General features: G+C 52.0%; 12 protein-coding genes across 12 annotated transcripts; 6 read left to right on the forward strand and 6 right to left on the reverse strand. All coding sequences in view use genetic code 12, as the record gives it.

Annotated features, from left to right (window-relative positions):
• Window positions 1-36: 36 nt before the first annotated feature.
• HFL2 (negative cofactor 2 transcription regulator complex subunit) lies at window positions 37-660 on the forward strand (the record flags this gene model as incomplete). Its single annotated transcript, XM_034158590.1, has 1 exon — window positions 37-660. One exon carries the CDS (start codon window positions 37-39, stop codon window positions 658-660), a length of 624 nt encoding a protein of 207 aa, XP_034009647.1.
• Window positions 661-1246: 586 nt separating this feature from the next.
• DIURU_005592 (putative phosphotransferase) lies at window positions 1247-3517 on the forward strand (the record flags this gene model as incomplete). The annotated part of the gene is made up of 1 exon (XM_034158591.1): window positions 1247-3517. The coding sequence occupies one exon, from the start codon at window positions 1247-1249 to the stop codon at window positions 3515-3517; it is 2271 nt and encodes a 756-aa protein (XP_034009648.1).
• Window positions 3518-5850: 2333 nt separating this feature from the next.
• On the reverse strand, window positions 5851-6612 carry DIURU_005593 (uncharacterized protein; the record flags this gene model as incomplete). The annotated part of the gene is made up of 1 exon (XM_034158592.1): window positions 5851-6612. One exon carries the CDS (start codon window positions 6610-6612, stop codon window positions 5851-5853), a length of 762 nt encoding a protein of 253 aa, XP_034009649.1.
• A 508-nt stretch (window positions 6613-7120) lies between these two features.
• On the reverse strand, window positions 7121-8137 carry DIURU_005594 (uncharacterized protein; the record flags this gene model as incomplete). Its single annotated transcript, XM_034158593.1, has 1 exon — window positions 7121-8137. One exon carries the CDS (start codon window positions 8135-8137, stop codon window positions 7121-7123), a length of 1017 nt encoding a protein of 338 aa, XP_034009650.1.
• A 403-nt stretch (window positions 8138-8540) lies between these two features.
• DIURU_005595 (uncharacterized protein) lies at window positions 8541-9245 on the reverse strand (the record flags this gene model as incomplete). Its single annotated transcript, XM_034158594.1, has 1 exon — window positions 8541-9245. The coding sequence occupies one exon, from the start codon at window positions 9243-9245 to the stop codon at window positions 8541-8543; it is 705 nt and encodes a 234-aa protein (XP_034009651.1).
• Window positions 9246-10829: 1584 nt separating this feature from the next.
• Window positions 10830-13526, forward strand: SUL2 (sulfate permease; the record flags this gene model as incomplete). The annotated part of the gene is made up of 1 exon (XM_034158595.1): window positions 10830-13526. The coding sequence occupies one exon, from the start codon at window positions 10830-10832 to the stop codon at window positions 13524-13526; it is 2697 nt and encodes an 898-aa protein (XP_034009652.1).
• A 451-nt stretch (window positions 13527-13977) lies between these two features.
• Window positions 13978-15447, forward strand: DIURU_005597 (glycoside hydrolase family 72 protein; the record flags this gene model as incomplete). The annotated part of the gene is made up of 1 exon (XM_034158596.1): window positions 13978-15447. One exon carries the CDS (start codon window positions 13978-13980, stop codon window positions 15445-15447), a length of 1470 nt encoding a protein of 489 aa, XP_034009653.1.
• A 59-nt stretch (window positions 15448-15506) lies between these two features.
• DIURU_005598 (uncharacterized protein) lies at window positions 15507-16757 on the reverse strand (the record flags this gene model as incomplete). Its single annotated transcript, XM_034158597.1, has 1 exon — window positions 15507-16757. One exon carries the CDS (start codon window positions 16755-16757, stop codon window positions 15507-15509), a length of 1251 nt encoding a protein of 416 aa, XP_034009654.1.
• Window positions 16758-17294: 537 nt separating this feature from the next.
• DIURU_005599 (leucine-rich repeat domain-containing protein) lies at window positions 17295-18536 on the forward strand (the record flags this gene model as incomplete). Its single annotated transcript, XM_034158598.1, has 1 exon — window positions 17295-18536. The coding sequence occupies one exon, from the start codon at window positions 17295-17297 to the stop codon at window positions 18534-18536; it is 1242 nt and encodes a 413-aa protein (XP_034009655.1).
• Window positions 18537-18824: 288 nt separating this feature from the next.
• On the forward strand, window positions 18825-20111 carry DIURU_005600 (uncharacterized protein; the record flags this gene model as incomplete). The annotated part of the gene is made up of 1 exon (XM_034158601.1): window positions 18825-20111. One exon carries the CDS (start codon window positions 18825-18827, stop codon window positions 20109-20111), a length of 1287 nt encoding a protein of 428 aa, XP_034009656.1.
• Window positions 20112-20503: 392 nt separating this feature from the next.
• On the reverse strand, window positions 20504-22183 carry DIURU_005601 (uncharacterized protein; the record flags this gene model as incomplete). Its single annotated transcript, XM_034158602.1, has 1 exon — window positions 20504-22183. The coding sequence occupies one exon, from the start codon at window positions 22181-22183 to the stop codon at window positions 20504-20506; it is 1680 nt and encodes a 559-aa protein (XP_034009657.1).
• A 758-nt stretch (window positions 22184-22941) lies between these two features.
• Window positions 22942-24762, reverse strand: DIURU_005602 (uncharacterized protein; the record flags this gene model as incomplete). Its single annotated transcript, XM_034158603.1, has 1 exon — window positions 22942-24762. The coding sequence occupies one exon, from the start codon at window positions 24760-24762 to the stop codon at window positions 22942-22944; it is 1821 nt and encodes a 606-aa protein (XP_034009658.1).
• Window positions 24763-25060: the final 298 nt, after the last annotated feature.

Genomic DNA, 25060 nt, shown 5'->3' on the forward strand with positions numbered 1-25060 from the left:
AAGGAGGAACTCGTTGCCCTCCCCCCATCGCCCTAAATGTCTGACCTTGCCCTGCTTCTACACCACGACGACACTGAGCCGCCAAAGCCCGATCCAGAAACGGAACAGGAGGAGCTGAACAGTGGCGGCGACGGCGAAGACCACGATGACTCCCCCGCTCAATCGGGCACTGATTCCGGCGACGGCATCCAGGAAGACGACGAGGACTACGTGATGAAAGATGAGCCCAGCGATGACTATAATCCCGTCAAAAATGAGCCTAACAACAATACCGTGAAGCACGAGTCAGCTGATGCTGATGATGATGATGATGATGAGGACAAACTGGATAGTACCAAGGCCGAGGTACCCACCAAAGTCACTCAACAATCGATACTATCACTGTTTGAGAAGATCAAGACCCACTTCCCCGCTGCCCGCATCAAAAAGATCATGCAACTGGACGACGACATTGGCAAGGTGGCCCAGGCGACGCCGATCATCGTGGGGCGCGCGCTCGAGATCTTCATGGCCAACTTGGTCGAGTGCGCCATCATCGAGCTGAGGAAACAAGGGGTGAAGCGCATTCTGGCGATGCACATCCGCGCCGCCGTCGAGAACCTGGAGCAGTTCGACTTCTTGGTCGACCTGGTGGCAAAGTACCCGCCGATGAAGCATTAACCGACTAAGAAAAGAATACGGCCACAAAACCGGCGTGTGCTTATCAAGCACGGTGACGCCGTCGCCGTGACCCCGGATTCCCCTGTACCATAGCCCATAGCAAGAATTTACTCTAACGAACACAAACCGACAGCTACCATACTGTTTAACCTGTAGCCATTTCACTAATTTACCGATAACTGACCATAGCTGTTTGTTGTTTGAAGTATTACCCGTTTTGTTGCCACCCCATAATTTCTTATTCGATAGCATTTAAACGCCCGTTTAGTCTAATTACATTATTTCTCTTTCGGACGGTTGTTGCCCTAAAATCCGGGGCGCCGTCGACTGATCCCCAAAATCCTCGGTTGCTTGATGACGTCACCGCACCTCAGCACACAAGCTCCTCACAACCACAAGCACCCGCGACCTGCCGGACACATAAGCGCTGCCCCCCCGCCAAACACCCTATATAAGGCATTAGTCACCTCCGCGCCCAGGTTTGTGACTCTCGTTATATAACCCTGAGACGCCCCTCAAACAAAAGTTCTTGTGTCGTTTCACAATTCAGCTAATACGGTTATAACCATACCAACAGCTAACCACGATGTCTCGCACCAACCTCACCACCCGCAAGCTGTCGTTTTTCAACACCCCCCAGGCGGCACCGCAACCCGACGTGTACTATGCCGGGGTCGACGTCGGCACCGGTCTGGCCCGGGCGTGTTTAATTGACACCAACGGTGTCATATTGGCGCTTGCCGAGAAGCCAATCACGCGCCACGAGCTCAAGCCTAACTACATCACTCAGTCGCTGACGGAGATCTGGGACGCCATTTGTTTCTGTGTCAAGCACGTTGTCCGTGATGCGGGAGTCAATCCCGAACACGTGTTTGGCATTGGCTTCGACGCTACTTGTTCGTTGGTAGCAATCAATTGCGACACCGACGAGCCGGAAGCGGTGGGGCCTGACTTCACTGATAAAAAGGAAAATATTATCTTGTGGATGGACCACCGTGCTGAGGCAGAAACCGACGAGATCAACGCCACCGGTGACCCCTGTCTCAAGTACGTGGGGGGTACCATGTCCATTGAGATGGAATTGCCCAAGATGAAGTGGTTGAAGCACCACCGCCCCAACGGGATTAACGATTTGAAGTTCTACGATTTGGCTGACTTCCTCATCCATAAGGCTACGGGCACTGAGACCCGCTCCTTCTGTTCTACTGTGTGTAAGCAAGGATTCTTACCTCTTGGCGTTGAAGGTTCGGAAACTGGGTGGCTGGAGAAATTCTTAAACCAAATCCGCTTGCCTGAACTTGTGGAAAATGATTTTGCTAAGCTTGGTGGCACTCCCGCTCATACTGGTACCTGGAAGTCGGCCGGTGAAGTCGTGGGTATGTTGACGGAAAAAGCCGCGGAACAATTGGGGCTCACCACTGAATGTGCCGTCGGTTCAGGGGTAATCGATGCCTACGCCGGTTGGATCGGTACCGTCGCCGCTAAGGTCGAAGTGCCTGAAAAATGGCAACACCCTAATACTGTAGGTGACGCTCTGACCAAGATCGAATCGGCTTGTGGTCGTTTGGCTGCCGTTGCCGGTACTCTGACCTGTCACATTGCCATGTCTAAAGACCCTCATTTCGTCAAAGGGGTGTGGGGTCCGTACCGTGATGTAATGGTGCCTAACTATTGGCTAGCCGAAGGCGGTCAGCTGTTGACCGGTCAATTATTAGCCCACGTCATCGCCATCCACCCTGCTGCCCGTGAACTCGCCCACGAAGCCGAACAGTCGAACTTATCGAAGTTTGACTTCTTAAACTTGACCCTTGAGAATTTGATTAGAGACCGCGATGTCCCCTCGGTGGTGTCGTTGGCTAAACACTGGTACTTCTACGGTGACTTCCACGGTAACCGGTCGCCCATCGCCGACCCCAACATGAGAGCGCTGATTATTGGTCAACTGATGGACACCTCGGTTAACGACTTGGCCATCCAGTACTACGCCGCTTGTGAGTTTATCGCTCAACAGACTCGTCAAATCGTCGAGGAAATGGAAAAGCTGGGCCACGACATTTCCTACGTGTTTATGCTGGGGGGCCAGTGCCGTAACGGGTTGTTGATGAGATTGCTTGCTGACTGTACCGGTAAGCCCGTGATTGTCCCCCGCTACATCGATGCTGCCGTGGTGTTTGGTAGTGCTATTCTTGGTGCTGTGGCTGCCGATGCTATGGTGCAAGAGCACTTATCTTCGGGTGGTAGACTGCGCCGTACCTCTAAGTTGGCGCTGACCCGCTCCCAAGTGAATTTGGACGCCCACGGTGTGCCTGAACGTCCCCCTTCGCCTTACACTCAGCCCACGGCGCTGGCGCTGACGGCCAACATGGCCGGTTTGGCCTACGGTGGTGCCGTCCCCGCGGTTGCTGGTGCCGGCAGCGGTGTCCCCCACATGACGCCGATGCATGAGGAGACTGACTACTTCAACCAATCGACGGCCAAGCCTAAGCTGCTGGCGGTGGACCTGGACTCCGAGGACGAACAGACGCTCTCGTTCGGGCTGAAGCTGAACGTGCAAAAGGGAGTCAACCAGAAGATCCGCGACTTGAAGTTGCTGCCTTTAACTCACCTGAAGAACCAGGCCGAGGCCAAGGCCACCGGCGAAAAATTGTGGGAGTTGATGAGACAAATGACCGGTCCCGGTAAGGTGATTGTCCCCTCCGACGACCTGGCGCCCGAGAGACAAATTTTGAACGCCAAGTACAAGATCTTCCTCGAGCAATGTGAATCGCAACGCCGTTTCCGTAAGCTGGTCGACGAAGTGGAAAAGCTGGCCTACGGCGGTAAGGTCCCTTCGAGAGCCGAAGCCCACAAGGCTTGAAGGTCGTTTTAATCTATATAGGACGAGAGTTATGTCTAGTTTAGTTTGATTTTCAAACGATTCAAAAGTTTTGTATTTTCTGTGATTAAGTTGAAATTGTAGTCTAAAATTTTCTCTGATTCGATTATTGGGTTACATTGGCCCAATGATTACCAAATCATAGAAATTCACTTTGGGTATAGATGTTCGTACTGTTATAAAAGTAGGTTTCGTTATAAAGTATTGACCGTAGGTACGACAAGAACCCTATCAACTTAAGCCATCGATCTGAAATCGAATTCAATTGAGATGGCCTCACGTGGGTTCAATAATCCAATAAAATATATAGAATGATGTTTTTGACAAATTTGCATTGGCTATCCTTGTAACAGCTATAAATTGTATTGGTTCCCCAGACTTTGATAAATTTAAGTCACGTGACTGTCGCAGTAGCCTCGCAAAGAGATAATCACATTTGGGACAACAGCGCCGCCCCTGGCCCCAGTTCTAGCCCTTATCCATATAGAGGATATTATGACACAGTTGCCTCGTCAACCAACAATTCTTTTGCCAAGCCATCCAACAATGCTATTGCATTCCACAATGGCATCCTCCGGCGTTGTCAAGATGATGAACTTGAAGTCAGTTTTAAATGAGCCTACCACGACTTGAAAAGCTAGGGGAGACAAATACTATCACTGCCGAATGTATTAGTCCCCAAAGGATTTTGATTGAACCTCAATTTGATTTCCATTGCCACCAATGGCGCGATAAGGGAATGTTAGACGATGATCCCAATTTGGAAGTGGAACCGTCGACGAGACGACAATGCGAACAATGACCTCTGCAGTGAACCGTGCCCGCCTTTGTTGAGTGGGTCATCATTGTCAATCTACTACGGATTGGAAAGAAGGAATCAAGTGAGGGAAGGAAAGTATGTCTAGGTTGCACTGACCGTATTCGTGCGCCATGGATCTTGATTAGATCTCCCTATTGTCGCCGTTTGCCACCACTTCACGATCGCGCGATTAGGGAATGCTGGGCAATGGACACAATCTGGGCGGAGCAATTGACGAGACGGCAATGAGAAACAATGGGCATTGCGGAATGCTGAACCCGCCTTAGCCCCTTGAGTCTTTGTCGTCAACCTGAACATTATCCCCCGAAAGTCTTGCCGAACAGCATAAATAACGAGCCTTTTTCTCCATCACCCCCTCACACTTTGAAGCTTGGTCATGGCTACTTCTCTACTAGAGTATGGTGGCTTGGTTGCCTTTGACATGGCTGTTGCTGACACGATTGCCCCCTGGGGCCGAGATACTCTGGTCTGATGTCAACGGTATGATCACGACGGTTCCATCGACGTATACAGCTCCTAAGTCCTTTCGCCCTTCCCACCCCTAAACAATGGGGTCGTCTGGAGACTAGCTGTGAATGCAGTTTAGCCCAAAAGGATAGGTAAGGCTGTGTGTGGCTGGTGGAAGCGAAATTGACACCCGTCGGCGACCAGGCAGTTCAGGACAGCCATGGAAGAGACAGCTGGGTCCATTTTACGCTAGTAGAAGAGCAGTCGCGGCTACGATGTGTGGAGCGTGTTGACACTCATGATGAGGAAGGCGATCACTGAGGACAGTTGTGCTATTGCCTCTTGGAATCAGTGTGATCATAACCAATGAAGGGAAGAAGAATTCAGGCTCTAAGTTCTTTCCGCCCTTAATGGGTGTTACAGCTGAGTGTGTACCGCGCATTCAAGAGGGATTAACCTGCTAACTTGGAACGTTCATTGGTTTATCGACGCATCCACCGAACAACGGCGGACGAGGTTGTTGCCTTCGGGGTTTCAAACCGAGTCAGCCTTGTTTCCAGTGGGTCTGCCCGCGAAATATACCTCGTCATGAGCTTAATACTCTCCTCCTTTTATATAGCTAATTTACATCCACAAACGGACTGGCACCCAGTCCAGACTGACGCAAACAACACATTTGTAGTACTACTTCGCTCTCTGGTAATGCCCACTGACCTCGCCACTTTGGTCGCTGTGGACGATACAATCGCGCTACCGTAAATACACGGGCATCATCATTCGATAACGGCGTTCAAGGCTATGTCTCGACGGTCCTAGACTGGTGGTGTAGATATTACCGTTCCTGGTGTGAAGTAGAAATTAATAGGTCGAAACTACTCTGTATGCCTTTGGTTCAGGCTGGCAGTAGGTCCCAGTACGCCAATCCTCGAGAAGAGTGAAACGAGCTCCTCATCAAAGCGCAGAAGTCTTGTTGCTGCTGGGGTTCTATCGGATGTTTTCACTAATCTACAAATTACTCACACAAGATATTACGTTAACGTATTCATTCTTATGATTGGTCCTCACCGGTCAAATCAACGATTCCAGTGACATCGGTGTGGTGCCGCTTATGGTATTGCCAGTGGGCAATTTCTGATCTGGTCACGGCGTCGATGGCTTCACCGATCTTGGCATGGCTTTGGTCGATGACGTGGTGGCACCCCTGGGTGAACAACTGGTGGTGGAATCTAAGCCGCTGCTTCAATTCCACCCGGTTCATGTGGTTATTGTACGCCAGTCTCGCCTGGTCAGTGGTAGCGTAGTTGGCGCCAAATTGGGCCACCGCTTCTTCCACCGTTTCCCGGTAGAACGTGGCTTGATGACAGATGTATTCTTCGACCGCTTGGGCATGAATAAGTACCAATCTCCATAACCGCATGTGGCCCTGGCGAATGCTTTCAAGAGAGTCGTCAATCAGCGGTTGCTCGTGGTCTAACCGTCTGACTTCTTCAATGGAGTCATTAATATAGGCATCGACGGCGTCAACTGCCTGAGCTTCAATTCGGGCCTGGGTCTGTTGAATGAGCTCGACAATGGGTTCAGCTATGGGTTGGTCTTCATTGAGTTCATTGATGGCGGGACCAGTGCGGTCGTCGCCGGATTCGTTAGCCAGGTCCGCCAGTGCCAAAGCCAGCAGTTCCAGCAGTTCAACGGGCAGTTCAACGGGCAGTTCAAGAGTAGGTTTTGAGATTGATTCAGGGACTTGTTTCGAGGCCGGTTCCAGAGCCAGTTCAGAGATCAGCTCAGAGGGCAGTGAGGGAGTGTGGTCCATAACTTTACTATACTATGTGGCCCCATGCTTGCTTATATACCCCTCAGTGGTGGACTTTCCTTGACTATACTTACTATGGAAGTGGTTATCACCCCGATCACGTGTACTCTGTATACTCTAAATTGGTAGACGTCATCCCGAAGTTGGCGTACTAGCTCTCTGTTTGACAATAGCATTATTCAGTTTTAGTTCTCATCATGTTTTTCTTCTGGGCCTGGTTCTATTGGTGATGCTATCGAATAAGACTCCCTGGAGCAAATTTTAGGACTTGAAAGCACTAACATGATTCCCCTATCAAGCTATTGATCAATTTGGGTTTTCTAATCAAATTTCTTACTTTAATTTTTCACTTATACGGTGTAACTCACTGATGTTTAAGTCTTCGTCATTTGGATTAGCAGTGACATCACAATGAGACAATGCCGACATTTGAAAGAAACTTTTACATCTATTGATGTCGAAGGATTTGTTTATGATTACGTTTGTTAATATGGTCCCTTCGAGACATTTACGGCTTGGCCACCTCAACGACATTACCGTTACTTTCGATGCAGGCAACGACGATGGCAAAGTGGTGGAAGGCAGCGGCGGGAGTGCACGTCAACTTCAGCTTGTCGCCGGTCTTAGCGGCGTCGACAAAGTTGGCGAATTCGGCGGCAATGGTGTTGCCTTCGTCAACGTCAATGGTTTGGGGTTCCTTGGCTTCGTCAAGGTTACCGCCTTCGCGGTAAGTGATCTTCAGCTGTTTGAGCAGAGGGGAGAAGTCGTAGACAATGGAACCCTTAGTACCGTAGATCTCGAACTGGAGCTTCTTTTCCGTAGCCCCAAAAGTAGACCCGTAAGTGAAGGTACCAATCAAACCCGACTCCATGGTGAAGGTGGAGAACAAGATGTCCTTATCGCCACTGACATCACGCAATTGCTTGGTCAAAGCCGACACCAGCTTCACGTCGCCAAGCACTTCGGTAAGAAGGGCCAATTGGTGCACACCACCATCACTTAAGTAGCCACCGACGTGTTCGGGGTTTTGTCGCCACAGCGTGTTCAAGTACTTGTTGTTAGGAGCGAAAGGTCCAGTGCTACGGTAAGTGAACGCCACCGGTTCAATCTTGGCCACAAGCTCGCGGAGCTTAGCGATGGCGTTACGGTAGCACCAGTTCTCAAGCACAAGCACGGGGACGTTGGAGTTGTTGGTGGCATGGACGATCTCTCTCGCCTGGTCCAAGTTGGCGGCGATGGGCTTCTCAATGGTGAGGGGTTTGTTGGCAGCAATCGCTCTCTTCACGACATCGGCGTTGTTTTGTACGGGCAACAACGCGTCGACGGCGTCAACTTGAGGGTCAGCAAACACTTCGTCAAGGGTGTCGTACACCTTTTGAGCTCCCAGCTTTTCAGCGAAGGCCTCCGCCTTCAGCTTGGTGCGGTTGTAGCACGACACAACGGTGATGTCAGGGTTAGCTTGGAGCACTGGCAAGTGAGTATCGGTAGCAAAGATCCCGGTTCCGACGACAGCAACGTTGACCATGTTTGATGTTTGGTAGGTTTTTGGTTTTGGTTTTGGAGTGCGAGGGGTAAGGTTATAAGTGTTGAAGTGGTCGGACTCTCGGACAAACTTTGAGCGCGGATAATTTCTGTGTGCAGGGGGCGTGCTGTCCTCCGAAGCCGCCCCCCCTCACTGGAGAAGCATCTCAACTAAGATCAACCTCATCGCACGGTTTTTGGAAAATAGGATACGGCTGGGTGAAAGAATTCTGGACATGGCTAACATTTTTCGAGAGGAGTGAATTTCCAAGTGATTTGAAGTAGGATTTTGACACGAAGTTAAAGTCGTCGTTGATGAAGGCTGCGTCTTGGCGGTTCCAAAAAAATGCGACGTTACGTTGAAGGTGCCGACTCCGCGGCACTGCGGCGGGGAACCCACCAGGCAATTACAAATCAATGCGTCGATGGCGGAGCATCCGCATATCATAGGGAGCCAGCCTGATTCCGCGGAGCGTCTTTTTCGTGAGCATCACGTTAAGAGTGTTGTGCAGACACCGGATCGCTTGTTCCAATTTCACCAATTCCGGGTCAGTTGACGGGGCCAGCATCTCTTCGTAGACGGTGTCGATGTATGGTTTCACGAGACGTAGGAGAGCTCGACCGTACACGCTAAAGATCAAGGGGAGGTCAAACTCTAGGTTGATGTATACCGTTTGGAAAATGGAGTTTAAACAGTGGAAGAGAGTGGTGATGGTAAGCAGCAGAAGCAGAGTGTAGAGATCGATGTCTACTGTGATCAGAGTAAGCGTGCCTCCACCGACTTCTGAGATTGGCGGGAAGCGAAACTCAAAGCTTCCACCAGAGCTCTGGTCATTATCGTCGGAGAAATGAGCTTCGGGCTCATAGTCAAGCTTTGTCCATAAAGGCGATTCAGCGTGGTTGGTGGCAACAGCAGACAACGCCGCCAGGGAGAGGGGGAGGCCATTGACCCGGATATGGTACACAATGGTAAAGCCTGTAGCCGGGAGCACCGGAGGCGGTATCACGGGGTATTTGTACGACAAACGACATCCCACTTTGGGAAAGTCGTCGCCAAGGTATTCCAACACCACACTTTTCGTCGTTGCTGGCAAGCAAGGAGGAGCCGTCATATCAGGAGGGGAGTTAATTAGAAAATCCGTAACCTCTATTTCTTTTTATGTTACGGGTCGTGTGGTTGTTTCACGATTATCCGAGAGCTTGAAACAATCCCCAGACACCCACCACAAAGCGTGGGCCAACGGCGCTCAATCTCGAAACGAACAAACTAAAAACGCTTTGTGTAGCTACTAGGCATAGTCAGTGGAAACTGCAATTAATTGGTTAACAATCGAAAGGCATCTACGGCATTTTGCTATCGATGTTTGTGGAATCATCGTCGAAACCACGACCACGCCCCCCACGTCCCACGCCCCCACCTGGCCTCGGATGATGGTCGCAGTTACCATGCAGTGCGGCAAAACTCCGAGAGAGTGCGAGGCGGGAACGTCAGTGGCACAGATCTCCGAGTTATTGGGGGACACCAGTGGCTGCCGCCACGGTTTTGTGGGGTAAGCCTCTTTCCAAAGGGTCACCAATGACCACTCAATTAGTTATCGGAAAAACCCGCCTGAGCACAAAAACGGGATACAATGGCAAGGCTTTCTCAAACGAGGCTTACGGGACCGTGGAATTGTCGGCATCCTTCGTCCGTGCCCCCACGTTTTTGTGGGCAATGACTATTTCCACTTGCGTACACTGTGGAGACAACGCCGTGGACAAATAATAATCGTCCATTTCTGTTATCGCCGGCGCGAGGCTGAAGCGCTCAAGCGCCTAAACCCAGTTAAAGTTTGCACGCCAATTTCTTTGGTCCCGCCCACCGAGGGCTTAGGCTCTTGGTTTCCTCACTACGGTTGACATCGCGTCACTGTGGTGGACACAGAAAAAAAAAAGCTTAACTACGAAAGCGTGTGCGAATGGCAGGCGGTCGTGGGGCGGCGATCCCCGATGCTAAACTCCCGTTTCGGGAGACGATCACGGCTACGTCGAGAACAATACCGCTGAAAAAGCCAGATTGCGCCCGATGGCGACGATATTGTGTAGCCGGACCTAAATATTGCCATTCTTCTGGTTAATGTGATGCGCCCGCCACAACGTTGGCCTGGTTATATCATCCCGGTGCGAAAATTAAACCATATCACGTGACTGAAGGCGATGAGGCAAGATTGCCGTTATCGGGGCGACAGCACACGACCCCAGCCAAATCACAGGCGTTTAGGGGTGGTGTGTTGCCCCCCCCACCCGTCGGCGCTCTGCTACCCACAGCTCTGCATTTCCGCCCCCTATGACAAATCACAATCAGTAACCTCCTCTACGTCGTTTTACAACCATAGAAATCACCAATTTAAAACCGGATAAATTGGAAACGCCTTGAGCAAGTGTACTGATGCCACCACCACGGCCACAAATCCTATCTCTTTCCCCCCCAGTTAATTTGATTCCTTTTCTCGATTGAAACTTTACTAACGCAAGCTTGCTGCATCGCTCGCATACTGTGGCTGCAAAATCGTCAGCCACAGCCAGGACGACTTTCACCACAATTTTTTATGTCAAAGGGCAAAAAAAATTTTACTGGCCACTGAATTAACTTTCTCGGATCAGCCGTTGATAAAAAGGACGCAAGATCATTGTCACCAGGGTCAGCGAAGAGCATAATGTCCGATCATCCTGCTACTGGTCATCCGAGTCAGCACTTCCAGGGAGATGGTGAACCTCAAAGTAGCCATGCCCAAGCTGACTCCCCGGGCTCGCCCCATTTCCAGGGCGTTTCCCATGACTCTCCCAATCAATCGCAACACCATCACGGCCATTTCGGTGGCCACCACGACCACCACCACCGCCACAGCTTGGAACAGCACATCGAACACTTGCCGGAGTATTTGCTCGAAACGGTCAAACTGACCACTCAAGAAGGACAACTGCACGTGCCCGAGCTTTTCGAGGCCCACCGGGTCGAAGACTTAGTGTCGGAAAACGAGAGATTGGCCCAGATCCGCAGCCACGAGTACCAGCAATCGCACCACTACCCGGGGCTGGTGCCCGTTGGTGAATACGACCAGCCGGAAGTGACGGTGATCGACTGGACTAAGGAGACGTTTGCTGACCCTTGGGGTAAGATCAAACACTACTTCATCTCGCTTTTCCCCATCGCCCAGTGGATCTTACACTATAACTTCCGGTGGTTAACCGGTGATTTGATCGCCGGTATCACCGTGGGGGTAGTGCTTGTGCCTCAGTCGATGTCCTACGCCCAGTTAGCCGGTCTTGAACCTCAGTACGGTCTCTATTCGTCGTTTGTCGGTGTGTTTATTTACTCGTTCTTTGCCACGTCTAAAGATGTGTCTATCGGTCCCGTGGCAGTGATGTCGTTACAAGTGTCTAAAGTGATTGCTAACGTGCAAAAGCGGAACGGCGATAAGTACCTGGCTCCAGAAATTGCAACTTTCTTATCGTTAATCTGTGGTGGTATCGCTGCCGGTATTGGTGTCTTACGACTCGGGTTTATCCTTGAATTCATCTCCATCCCCGCCGTCATGGGGTTTATGTCTGGTTCGGCGTTTTCCATTATCGTGGGCCAAGTGCCCGGGCTCATGGGCTACAATTCCGAAGTCAACACCCGTGAAGCCTCGTACAAGGTGGTGGTCAACACTTTGAAAAAGTTACCTGACACTAACGTCAACGCCGCCTTTGGGCTCGTGCCGCTTTTCATCTTATACCTCTGGAAATGGCTTACGGAAAAGGGGCAAACCCGCTACCCGAGACTCAAATGGGTGTTTTTCTACACTCAACAGTTGCGTAACGCCGTCGTCATTATTGTCGCCACCTGTATTGCCTGGGGGATCGTCCACCCTCAGAAGGTTGCGTTTAAGGGGCCCGGTAAGTTTAAGCCTAAGATCCAGACCATCGGTAATGTGCCCAAGGGTTTGCAGAACGTTGGGGTCATGACCATCCCCGACGGCATTATTGGCTCAATGGCGGGTGAAATCCCCGTTTCGGTGGTGATCTTGTTGTTGGAACACATTGCCATTGCCAAATCGTTTGGCAGAATCAACGACTATAAAGTGAGTCCCGATCAGGAAGTGATTGCTATTGGCGTCAACAACTTGATTGGTACGTTCTTTAACGCCTACCCTGCTACCGGTTCGTTCTCCCGTTCAGCTTTAAAAGCCAAGTGTGGTGTGCGTACTCCCCTTGCCGGTATCTTCACTGGTGCCGTTGTCTTATTGGCGCTTTATGCGTTTACTGATGCCTTCTACTATATCCCCAAAGCTACCCTCTGTGCCGTGATCATCCACGCCGTCTCCGACCTTATGGCCAATTACAAGGTCACCTTAGGCTTCTGGAACGTGCTGCCTGTCGACTGTGGTATCTTCCTCATCTGTGTCATCATCACCGTGTTCGCTCTGATTGAAGACGGGGTCTACTTTGCCGTTGGTGCCTCGATTGTCATCTTCCTCTTCCGCGTGGCTTTCTGCAAGGGCCAGTTCCTTGGCCGGTTACAAGTGGCGGAAGTGGTCAACCCGACCGTCGACCACATCCCCATCACTTCGGCGGAAGACTCGCTGGAGGCTAATCTGGAACAACTGCTGCTGGACATCGAGATCCACCAGGTGCTCACGGGGCTGAACTACCAGGCGACCGATAAATTAAAGGTTAAGGAAGCCTTCGAAGAAACCCACACCCCGCCGACATACCTGGCTCGTGACTTGACCAGTAACCACCCTCAGATCAAATTCCACACTCGGTGGGTACCTATTCTGGATCAGAAGATGGGGATCAATCCCAACGTGTTCGTGCAACCGCCTCCTCCGGGTGTCATTGTGTTCCGTCCTGGCGACTCGTTTGTGTACCCTAACTCGCTGAGAATCGTCGATATGGTGTCTGATGAAATGAAACGGACGACGAGAAGAGGCATTCAACTCAGTTACAAAGATGCCGGTCTGCGCCCCTGGAACGACCCCGGTCCCCTCGTCCCCTTTTGGAAGCGGGGCAAGAAGCACCAGCACGAAGAGAAGGTCGACACCCGCCCGCTTTTGCGGATCGTCCACTTTGACTTCTCCAACGTCGCCCAGGTCGATGTGTCGCTGATCCAGGCGCTTGTTGATTTGAGAAAAGTGTGTAACCGTTACGCCGACCGCGAGGTCGAGTTCCACTTCTCCGGGATCTTGCTGCCGTGGACGCGGCGGGCGTTGTTGAACGCCGGCTTCGGTACTTACGGCGAGGACTTGGTGAGCGAAAACACCTACATCAACATCGCCCTGGCCGACGACATCGAGCAGTACGGCGGCTACTACGCGGCGCTCTCGACGAACACCCCGTTCTTCCACTTGGACATCCCCAACTACAACTAGCATCAATTTTTTTCCACAGGCAGGCCCTCTCTTTGATAGAAGCAAAAAAATCGTTATAGAAATAAAAATAATAGAAAAAAAGAAAGTAGGCACTTAGCAGTTTAAAATTGAGTCGATGTTTACTGAGTTAAACAATACTGGATATAGACACGTTCGTAGCATTTATCGAACTCGTATGGTTAAGCGATACTGCCCGTTCATCCTTGCAATTGTCATCGCTAGTGACTGCTCTCATTGTGACGAAGGAAATACAATCTTCAAACAGATGTAATGATGTTTAGTGCTTTGTGTTAGTGATTGAGTTTCTCATCATTATAAACGACGTTGAGTTATTTTAGTTAAGCGATTTAGCGAAAAACGCCTCCCCCGCATCGCCGTAAATTTTAGCGCGTATACGAACGGTACGAAAAATACGCCTGTCGTCCATTCGCTTCATTCTTATTTGCAATCGATGAAGTGGCTTTCGGTGGTGGCGGTTGCTGCCAGTGCTTTAGCTATCAACCCGATTGAAGTGGTGGGCAACAAGTTCTACGACTCAATCACAGGGGAACGGTTTATGATCAAAGGGGTCGCCTACCAGCAGAAACCCGCCTATGCCGCTGCCGACGAGACCTCGTTCGTCGACCCGTTAGCCGACGGCGACGCCTGCAAGCGTGACATTGAATACCTCAAGCAGCTCGACACCAACACCGTACGTGTTTACGCCGTTTCCAGCAACCAGTCCCACGACGAGTGTATGGCGGCGTTCGCCGACGCCGGCATCTACGTCGTCGCCGACTTGGCGGCCCCGGACTTGGCGATCACCAGCTCCGTCGACTCGTGGGAGTGGTCCGTCAAGTTGTTCGACCGATACAAGGCCGTCATCGACGACTTGGGCAAGTACGACAACGTCCTCGGTTTCTTCGCCGGTAACGAAGTGTCCAACGCCAAGAACAACACCGACGCCTCCGCCTTCGTCAAGGCCGCCGTGAGAGACCTGAAGCAGTATATTAAGGACAATCACGACACGTTTGGCCGCGCCATCCCCGTGGGGTACGCCACCACCGACGCCAACGACATCCGTGTGCGCACCGCCCACTACTTTGCCTGTGGCGACGCCGCCGACCGGGCCGACTTCTTTGGTATCAGCATGTACGAGTGGTGTGGTGCTGCCGTCGACTTCGACACCTCGGGCTACAAGAACCGCACCGAGGACTACGCCGACATGCCCATCCCCGTGTTCTTCTCCGAGTACGGGTGTCTTGATAGCGACGGGCCCAGACCGTTTAACGAGGTCGCCGCCCTCTACTCCGACGACATGACCGACGTGTGGCTGGGGGGTATCGTCTACACGTACCAGGAACAGGGAGACGACTACGGGTTGGTGTCGGTGTCCGCAGGCAACGTGTCGACGCTGGACGACTTCATCAACTTGCTGGCGCAAATGGCTCAGCTTCCGTCGCCGTCGTACTCCCCTCGGGCCTCGGCCTCGGCGTCAGCGTCGGCGTCGTCGGAAGAGGCCTCAGCCACTGTCGCCTGCCCCGCCGTCCGGTTTGGAGAATGGAACGCGTCGCCCAAGTTGCCCCCGACTCCCGACGCCGACACCTGTGCCTGTGTGGTGAACTCGTTGGAGTGTGTTGTTGAAGACTTCGTCAGGGAAGAGGACTACAACGAATTGTTCGGCATGGTCTGTGGCCTCGACCCGTCCCTCTGTGGCGCCATCAACGTCAACACCGGAACCGGTAAATACGGGGGGATGTCGTTTTGCTCCATGAGGGACAAGGTGTCGTTTGTGTTGGACGCCTTCTACCAAGACCAAGGGAAGGCGGCAGACGCGTGCGACTGGTACGGCGCCGCCAGGATCGTCACCCCAGCCCCGGTGGATGACTCGTGCAAGGCCAAGATAGCGGCAGCCAGCCTGCAAACCGTCAGACCCTGGTAATAAACCACCGTCAGACTCAAATCATTGCGTTCGAGTGGGCTCTCTCCTTAAGCGATGTATTAAAACTCATAGATTACTTTATGGCTGGCCCCTTTCACATAGGCACAGTCAGATGCCACCACCAGCTTTGCCTCGACGCGGCGAATGTCAAAGTCAAAGATGTCCATCGGAAGCGACAACGTGGTACAAGCATTGGGCACATCGACGATCCCGGCGATGTGGCCCTCGATGGGAGCACAGCTGAGCAACATGTAGATCTGGTAGTCGCTATAGCCGTACCGCCGCAAGTACTCGATCGCCCGGATACACGCCTGGCGGTAGGCGGTGGTGGCACACATAAACTCCTGGTGGCCCTTTTCGTCGACGCTGAACCCTTCGAACGTTAAGTAGCGGGCGGGCCCGTACTGCGTGGGGACGTCGCCAGCGATGAACATCGGCAGTTTAAGCAGTAATTCCTTAGTGCCGTCTTTGATGACGGAGAACAGACAGGTGACGACGCCCGCCATTTCGATGGCGCCGCAAAACAGGATTTCTCCATCGCCCTGAGAGAAGTGAAGGTCGCCAATGGAGAAGTTCGCTCCAGGAACGTATACTGGAAAGTAGCATTTCAGCCCCCGACCAAGATTCTTAATATCGCAATTGCCCCCGTTTTCCGGTCGTCCCGGAATCGTCCGGGCCCCTTCACTAGCGATTTTGGTAGCGACATCACCTTTAGCGTGACCGCCATGAGCTCCTTTAGGGTTAGGAAGCTGAGCCACCGCGGTATGGTGGTGAGCCTGGATTCTCTCCTTCAATGACGATTCACGAGAATTCCACTCATTAAGTACCAGCGCTGATGGAGCGGTGCCCATGATCCCTGGATGGACCAACCCGCTAAACTTAACGTGAGGTAAGTGTCTCAGCGTGGCTTGAACACCTTCAAAGTCCCATATCGTCTTCGCTGCTTCAGGGTAAAATCGGTCGAGAAACCCTCCACCATTATCAACGTGAAACACACCACCGTATCCCCATGGCTGGCGTTCAAGTGGTTGGACATCTTTGATTTCCACTAAGAGAGCATCGCCTGGTTGAGCACCTTCAATATGGAAAGGACCGCTTAGATAATGAATCCTGGTTAAATCGACGTGGAGAATATCATCGGCATAGTCGTCGTTTTTGATTTGGTTGCCCGTCCAGTCCATACACTCGATCTTCACGGTTTCTCCCGGGGTGATGGTTTCGGTGGCGGGGACCTCCGGGTGCCACCGGTTGTGTACCTGAGGCTGAGCATCCCCCGGTAAATCAAGGTCAATCTTCGTAACGTAGCGCATAGCTGATAAAAAGGGGCATTTTGCTTGGTACTTATATCCCTGAGATGAGGGGTAAGCTTATCGGCTATCGCTCGCAACGCATCGCAATACCTAGTATCATCTCTGCCAAGTCAAGATAAGTGATAAGACAAACAAAAAACAAACCGTTGATTGTATAATTCACTTGGTTAGATGACTTGATTAGAGTCAACATTCGAGTGAATGTATCTTTCAATTGACTGTAAAGAGTTAATAAAACTCACTTGTGTACAAATAAGTATACAACAAAATACTCCTCCAACGTGAACGATAATCAATGGTATTGCCATCAAATGTCACAGGATCAACATGCTATCATTGTCAGTGTCAGTGGAAGACTCATCACAAACTAAACTTAGTCAGTTGGTCGATTCCTTTGCTGATGCGACGTTACAGTGTTGTTTGTCGCAATTGCGGTCGCAATTATCTCGTGTAGACGCCCCCTGGTCACATGACCCAGCTGCATGTCTCAGCTGATATGCGCCAGCTACTACCACTACTAAAACCATCTCTCCCGCCATGGTCACCCAGGACCTCCCCGTCGAGATCCTCAGCATGATCTTCGACCAGCTATCCCCCACCGACACCTTCCACTTCTGCTGCGCCATCGCCCACCTGCCCCAGTGGCGCTACGTCTACGACTTCATGGTCAACCTCCCCTTCAAATTTGAGTACGACCCCGTCGACTGGCGGATCGAGAAGATGCTCCTGATATTTAAGAACGTTGAGCTCACGCCACTAAAGGATTTTGATGCGTTTTTCTCCCGTAAGCTCTACGAGCGGATGGTGGGCGATGTCGCCAGCCGCTATAACGTGCGGCGCATCAGCTGGAACGACGACTCGCTTTTGAACGGCGGTTTCAAAGCGCTGTCGTACCAATTGTTTACCTGCGCATTGATTGACCAAATATCGCTAGAGTTCTTCCCCATTGAACTTCTCCAGACGCTAAAAGTGTTGCACTTGGTCGACATTTCCGATCGGATCAATTTGTTTTATACCCGAGTCGAGGAATTGACACTCCACAATTGTACTATACTTTTAAAGGGGCTACCCCGCTCATTAAGGAAACTCACTATGGCCGACGGACGCTATAGTATTGGGGAAAACGACCCGAACTTGCCCCTGCTATCTCCCATCGTGTTCCCAGAATTCACTCATTTCTCGATATCTCGAGTACGGCTCGTGTGGAAACCCGCCGTCGACTTCGCCTACTGCTGGCCCCACCTTACTGATGTCTACTGGTTCAAGTCGTCGGTGAATTTTGTCCTTGACGACCTTTTGGACGTGAACCCTAACATCAGGTATAGCGGCGACTTCGAAGTGATGATGGAGAATATTTACCGCAACCCGAAAGTGTTTCGGCTCCGAGAAAAGCTCTCGTCCGTGGTGGAGTTGACGGGGCTTCCCCCAACACTAGAAGTTTTGGATTTGACTGATTGCTCAATTAAAGGCGTCGAGGGTATTAGTGGTTCCAGTCTCCGTGAAATACGATTACTGAATAACCAGATCCGCCAACTCCCCTCAATAAACCAACCGCTATTAGTGGAGTTTCACGCCGCTAACAATAAGCTTACCGACTTGGAAGGGTTAGAAACTCAGATTCACTTACGCCACGTCGATTTACTGAATAACCGGCTCCGCAAGATCCCGTTGCTTCCTCAGAGACTCCGTTATTTAGACGTGTGCTACAACCAGATCACCGTGTTTGACATCAATGAGACGTTCCAGAACCACGACTTGAAGCCCCTAGACTTGGAGTAATTGGATGTCAGCCACAACCGCATATATTTCATTTCTGGCCTCCGGCAATTGCAGGCGATTGCCAATTTATCCCTCAACAATAACGATTTGACGGGGCTCTACGAGTTCGTTAACTACCCTAATTTGAAGGAGATCTTGTTACTGTGCAACCCGTTGGGCCAGGCGCCCCAGTTTGTCAATTTACCCGATCTCCAAAGTATAGAACTCATTAATTGTTCGCTTACTGATGCTCCTGTATTCCGGAAACTACCGAAACTTCTGGAGCTTATCCTCGCTGAAAACCCTGATATGGGCGTGGTTCCTAATTTAAACCAGTGCCTCAACTTAGAAGTGCTAGAATTGGACCATAACTCGTTGACGAAAGTGCCACTGTTTGCTGAGTTTACTCGATTAACCGATTTAACGCTCAGGTCTAATGATTTACGCAGTGTTAAGCTCGAGGCGCCCAATTTACGCCGACTCATTACCGATAATAACATGCTTGAGCTGCTTGAAGTGGATAGCCGCTTGGTGCTGGTGGATGCCCACCGCAACCGGCTCCCCTCTGTCACCAATGACGATGTGTCAGGCAACTTCAACGACGATAAAATTACTCTGGTCCAAGTGTACCACTCAGTGTCATTGTTTAAGAACCCGTTAGAGCACATCACGTTCCACTCCGGCGAGATCCGGTGTGACTGGAGCGATATCAAGAGTATCTGGTGGGGCGACCACGAGATGGTTCACATCCAAGGCCCCCGCCGAAGAGGAGGCAAAGGCACGTGGGAGTCCCACATCAAGCTCCACATCACCCCGAAATTGGTGCTGATGCCACTGAATATCGCTGTGGGGATCCAGTATACCCCCGATACGCTTAGAGACATCACCATTGTGGTGACGGAACCTTCTGATCTCACGTCGATAACGTGGCCGCTGGCGGTGGAAAAGATCAGAATATACCGTGAAGTGCACATCCAGTTCCCCTACCGTGATTTCAAGACCCACCAGATGGTGCAATTACCCAATGGTAATAGCTCGTTTGAGAAACTCCGCCATTTACGGTACTTGGAGCTTAGCGGATTGAACCTAAAGATGCTGACGAATCTGCCGCTCCGCCTCCCCAAGCTGCTCTACTGTTTTATCTTTGACTATAACGTCAATGACTCCATCCAGTTTCGGTTCACGGGGCTGGGCAGCTCGTCGACTGCGCTCAGAGTGATGAGCATCATGTCCAATTTCAAGAGTGATAAGCAGTACTCGAAGTTCTCCTACGCTCTGTTGGGCCACGGCGGCGACTCTATCCACCGGCACTTGGCGATTTTGAAAGCGCTGTGTCCCCGGCATAAGAATGTGAGCCGGGAGTTTCTCGAGAAGTTAGCTCACCACGAGATCGATATCGTCAAGTATCAGGAGAAGAAGACGCTTGAATGGTCTGCTGAGGTGATGGACGACGTTTACGATAAGCTGCGGTGTCCGCCCAATTTGCTTAGTTATGTGTTTGAGCGTAAGCTTAAGAACGGCACCTACGCCTACCGCGAGTACCCCAACCCCAACAAGTTTTTCATCGCTGGCCAAAACACCTACAAGTGGAGATAACGCTAGTCGAAAGAAAGTGTATATTAACAGCCATGTTAAGAAATGATACCGAAAGAAGAAAGAAAGGAAAGTGATCAGCCAAAGGGATCATCAGTTATAACGAGGTTATGTAAGTCAGTGGTCAATTAGTTTAAGCAAACAAGAGACCGACAAGCGACAACGCGGCCACTCTAAGCGAAACCGAGGTCAGGGCGGCGCCGGAAACGTCGCGCTGGTGGATTTCGTAAGTGTACTGGTTTTGGTAGCGGGAGTAGCACACCGTCTTCGTCTTGTATCTCCAGAAGAAGAAGAGGAAGCGCTGTTTGTAGACGTACTCGCGACACTCCTCGACGGATTGGTCGTGGGAGCCGCCGTGACCCCCGCCGTTATCAGGGTTGGGAGGGTTTGGCGGGTTAGGGGGAATCACGGATGTGGTGGGAATAGGAGGTGGAGGGGGGATCAGTACCGATGTGGTGGGTATGGGAGGAGGATTGGTGGTAGGGATAGGTGGAGGAGGATTGGTGGTAGGGATAGGTGGAGGAGGAGGAATCAGTGGTGACGTTGTGGGAATAGGAATTGGAGGAGGAATCAGCAGCGAAGTTGGCACGGGAGGAGGAGGAATCAGCAGCGAAGTCGGCACGGGAGGAGGACGAATCAGCAGCGAAGTCGGCACGGGAGGAGGAGGAATCAGCAGCGAAGTTGGCACGGGAGGAGGAGGAATCAGCAGCGAAGTCGGCACGGGAGGAGGACGAATCAGCAGCGAAGTCGGCACGGGAGGAGGANATCAGCAGCGAAGTTGGTACGGGAGGAGGAGTAACGGAGCTGGAACTTGACGGCGAGGGGGGAGGAGTCACTGAACTTGACGTTGAAGGGATGGGTGGAGTAGGTGGAATCAGCGGCGACGTCGTGGGGATCGGGAAAGGTGGGGTGATCAGCAACGAGGTTTCCAGCGAGGGAGACGGTTCGGGAACAGTCGACGACTCGGTGGTGGGTTCAGTGGTCGGTTTAGGCGCCGGTTCACTCGAGGTGGGAGGCACGGTGATGGTGATGGTCACCGTCGGGGTGGTGGTGGTGATGATGGTGATTTCCACACACGAAGACTCCGTCAGTGGCGTCGGCTCAGGAGTGGTGGTGGGCTTAGTGGTGGGCTTCGTCGAGGGTTCAGTCGTAGGAGCAGTCGTAGGAGCAGTCGTAGGAGCAGTCGTAGGAGCAGTCGTAGGAGCAGTAGTTGGCTCAGTGGTAGGCTCCGTAGTGGGCTCCGTGGTAGGCTCCGAGGTAGGCTTTGAGGTAGGCTCCGTAGTAGGTTCCTTCGTCGGTTCCGTAGTGGGCTCCGTAGTAGGAGCAGTCGTTGGTTCAGTGGTAGGCTCCGTTGAAGGCTCCGTCGTAGGAGCAGTTGTGGGTTCTGTTGAAGGCTCAGGAGTTGGCTCCGAAGTCGGTTCAGTTGAGGGTTCAGTCGACGGCTCCGTGCTTGGCTCCGAAGACGGTTCCGTAGACGGTTCTGTTGTGGGAACACTCGTCGGCTCAGTCGTCAGCTGCGTAGACGGCTCCGTAGTGGGCTCAGTAGTGGGCTCAGTAGTGGGCTCAGTAGACGGCTCCGTAGTCGGTTCTGATGTGGGCTCACTCGAGGGCTCCGTGGTTGGCTCAATTGAGGGTTCAGTCGAGGACGACGGCTCAGTGGTTGGTTCCGTAGTGGGCCCAACGGTAGGTTCCGTAGTTGGTTCCGTGGTTGGTTCCGTGGTTGGTTCCGTGGTTGGTTCAGTGGTGGGCTCAGTGGTGGGCTCAGTCGACTGCGACGTGGTCGGTTCGGGCTCGGGAGTGCTCTTGGTAATGGTGATGTACACCGTCGGGGTGGTCGTGGTGTACAGCGTCACCGTAGTGCACTCTCCTGATGACAACGGCGCCGGCGGCGGCGTGGCGTAGCCGATCGGGGCCACGGTGACGATGGCATGGTTGACGTTGAATTCGGCCGGATTGTCGAGGTCGTTGGCTAATCCGACTATGGCGCGGCGCTGATGGGGGGCGCCGGGTGCGGGGCGCGCCGACCACGCGCTGGCGGCGCCCACTGCCCAGGCGACGGCGTATTGCAATCGCATCTTCAAACGAGTGGATAGGGTGGGGGGTAAGGTCAAGCGGCGGCGTTGCGGTGGCGGCAGCGAACGCCATATTTATATATGGTGGCTAACGTTTAGGGGATAGGGCAGAGGGAGATCTGTTGAGGCGTAGGACCCGTGGCAGTGCTACTTTGTGGCGTTAGCCATGGGGCGCCCCTGGCGCACCCTCGCGTCAACAAATGCGCGTGTGCTCGCCATAACACCGGTTTTACGATGACTGAAAGTAATCAACATCAACAAAACGTGTCACCAATGTTTCTCTTCTGATACGCTATCATCATGTAGAACGTGCTACACGAGATCCTCAACGTTAAAAATTAACGTCTTATGTAGCTGATCGCGTTAAGCGAATTGGGCCCCTGGATCACTGCAGGTACCATGTTGTATGTCTCTCAACCGCCGGCCGCCTCGAAACCTTGATTAAGAAGGCCTCAAGGCCGAATGTGGGGTTTTAGCCACGTTTAGGGAGAACCTACTGCGACTAAGGCATGCCATAAGAGTTCAGAGAAAGGGAATGTGACAAGGCACACTATTACGCATTAAAAAGGAAACATCATTACTTCTGGAATTGGTAGTCTTTATTCCGTTGAATTATCCCACATAAGGGGTCATGGTATTTATGGTTCTATCTCGTGAAGATTTTGAGTGTGCCTTAAATCTGGTTCTCTGCTTCGTCCCAATTTGGTCATGGTGGCGTCCTAAACCAATTTTGTACTTAGTTCGTAAATTAGGTTGGAGATTCAAGCAGCGCGGTCGGAATTAGAAGACGAAAACAACTTGAGACTGAGCGCCGCCAAAAGAAGCGTCGGCTTGTTCTGCGGGTCGACCCACTGCTCGGCAACCGACGTGCACAACAGCTTGAACTCAGGCGGGCCATGCACTTCCAATTCCTGGGTATCGATATCAATGATTAAGTAACCAGAGCCTTGGTAGTGTTTTGATTGGAGCTTCAATTTCAGCGTCACCTGGAGCGGGTTGGTGGGGTCCTCGACAAAGCGGAACTCGTAGCCAAAGTAGCGAATGATCGCCGCTGTCACTTTAGTGGTCATCTTTTGGTACTGTTCCTTTAAGCGGAGGTTGCGCTTACCCACGGAGTCCACCCGTGAGCGGACCACCAGCATTTCCTGTTGCAAGGCGTCGTAGGTGGCTTTAGGCACCACGTCTCGCTGGTGCCAGTTTTCGTCGCGTAAGGCGCGATTTTCCTCTCTCAACGCGTCGATCTGTTCTTGCTTGATGAACTGATCGGTCGTCAAAGGGTTAGCGCGTAGCTGTAACACTCGAACATCCTTTTGCTGCGAGATGATTTGCTCGAGTCGCTTAACTTGACCTTCAAGTTGTTGCTTAGCTTGGTCAAGTCGTTTCACTTGCACGGCATACTCAGTGTTCTGCTGGCGAAGCTTTTTGTAGACGTCGTTCTCCACTCGCATCCGCTTCACCAGCGGCAGCAGCAGCGGCAGTTGAGACGTTGGTGGTTGTAATGGTTGCTGCTGTTGAGTAGTGCGGCGTAACTCCTCCACTTGAGCTTCTAACCGCTTGATGTAGTCACCATTGTCTGATCCCGAGTTAATCTGGTTACGTAAGAAGTCGATCTCGGTCTGGCGGAGCTGGGTTTGGCGCTGGGCCTCATCTCTTTCGTCACGCATCGCCAGCACCTTGGCCTCCGCCGCTTCGACTTGCCCCGCAAGCTCGAGCCCTTGGTCCTCAAGCCACTGGCACTTATCGAGTAAACCCTTGAACTCGATGGAAAGCTCGTCGTACTTATCTTTCACCGCCAACAACTCCAAGTAGGTACCGTCGTTATTGGTCGCTGGGCGGGGGCTATTGAGGCGGGCTTCAAGCTTCATATTGTCGAGCTCAAGCTCTTTAATGCGTAGTTTAGCTCCTTCGAGTTCCAGAGCGTGTTTGCGGTAGCGAGCAAGCTCTTCCTCAAGCACGGCTACCGAGAACTGGCGTTGCTCTTTCAGCGACACCTTCGCCTTCAAGTCGGTGACTTGGGACAGCAATCGGCGTATCTCATCGGTAAGCTGTTCCCGGTCAACATTCTCGGCTCGATGACTGGCTGCCTGTTGTTTGAGCAAGTCCAACTCCGCCTGGTGGTCATCCAAAGTCTGCTGAAGTTCCTGGTTATTCTCCCTGAGGTTTTGGTCAAGCAACGCGTTCTCCTGTTTCAATTGGTTAACCTCGGCTTCCTTTTCCTTCAACAACACCACCAACAGGTTCACTTTCAGCTTTAGCTCCACCTCCAGCAGCGACGGTATCGACCCCGGTTTCGGCGACAACGACCGGCGTTTCTCCGCCGCCAAAATCTGTTCCTGGTTCTTGAGCTTCAGCTGCTGCTGCTGCGCCTCGTCCTTGAGAAAATCGAAGTTCTGTTTGAGCTTGCGGAACTCGTCGTCCTTGCGGCGGATGATGTCCTCGTAGTGGTGCCGCATCAGCTCCAGCTCGCGGTTCCACACCTGCCACGAGAGGTCCGCCTCTCGCGGCACTTTGACTGGCGAGAGCCCGTCCAGTGAGCGTATCGGCGTGAGCCCAGAGCGTGCTGAAGGCCCGTCGCTAGCCATAGGGAGTGGGGTGGTGTAACGTTAGTGCGCGGTGGTATCAAATATCAACACCATCGAGCCAAAATCGGGACTGCCAAACCTGAAGAAAGCACAATGAACCCGGTCTAATTTTTGATTTTAACTGATTGATATGACTGGTTCTCAAGTATCGTGCTATTGGTTTTCCGATTTTGTTAGTCAATTGCTCATTCGTCCCTTTCAATTGCTCGTACGACTTAAAACGCGCCAATACTACCACTATCCCTTGATCTACCAATTACACAATCAATTGCATTGACTATTAATTTGCAATATCATC

The sequence above is a fragment of the Diutina rugosa genome, assembly GCF_008704595.1.
Source record: "Diutina rugosa strain CBS 613 chromosome Unknown scaffold44_size119871, whole genome shotgun sequence".
Lineage (NCBI taxonomy): Eukaryota > Fungi > Ascomycota > Pichiomycetes > Serinales > Debaryomycetaceae > Diutina > Diutina rugosa.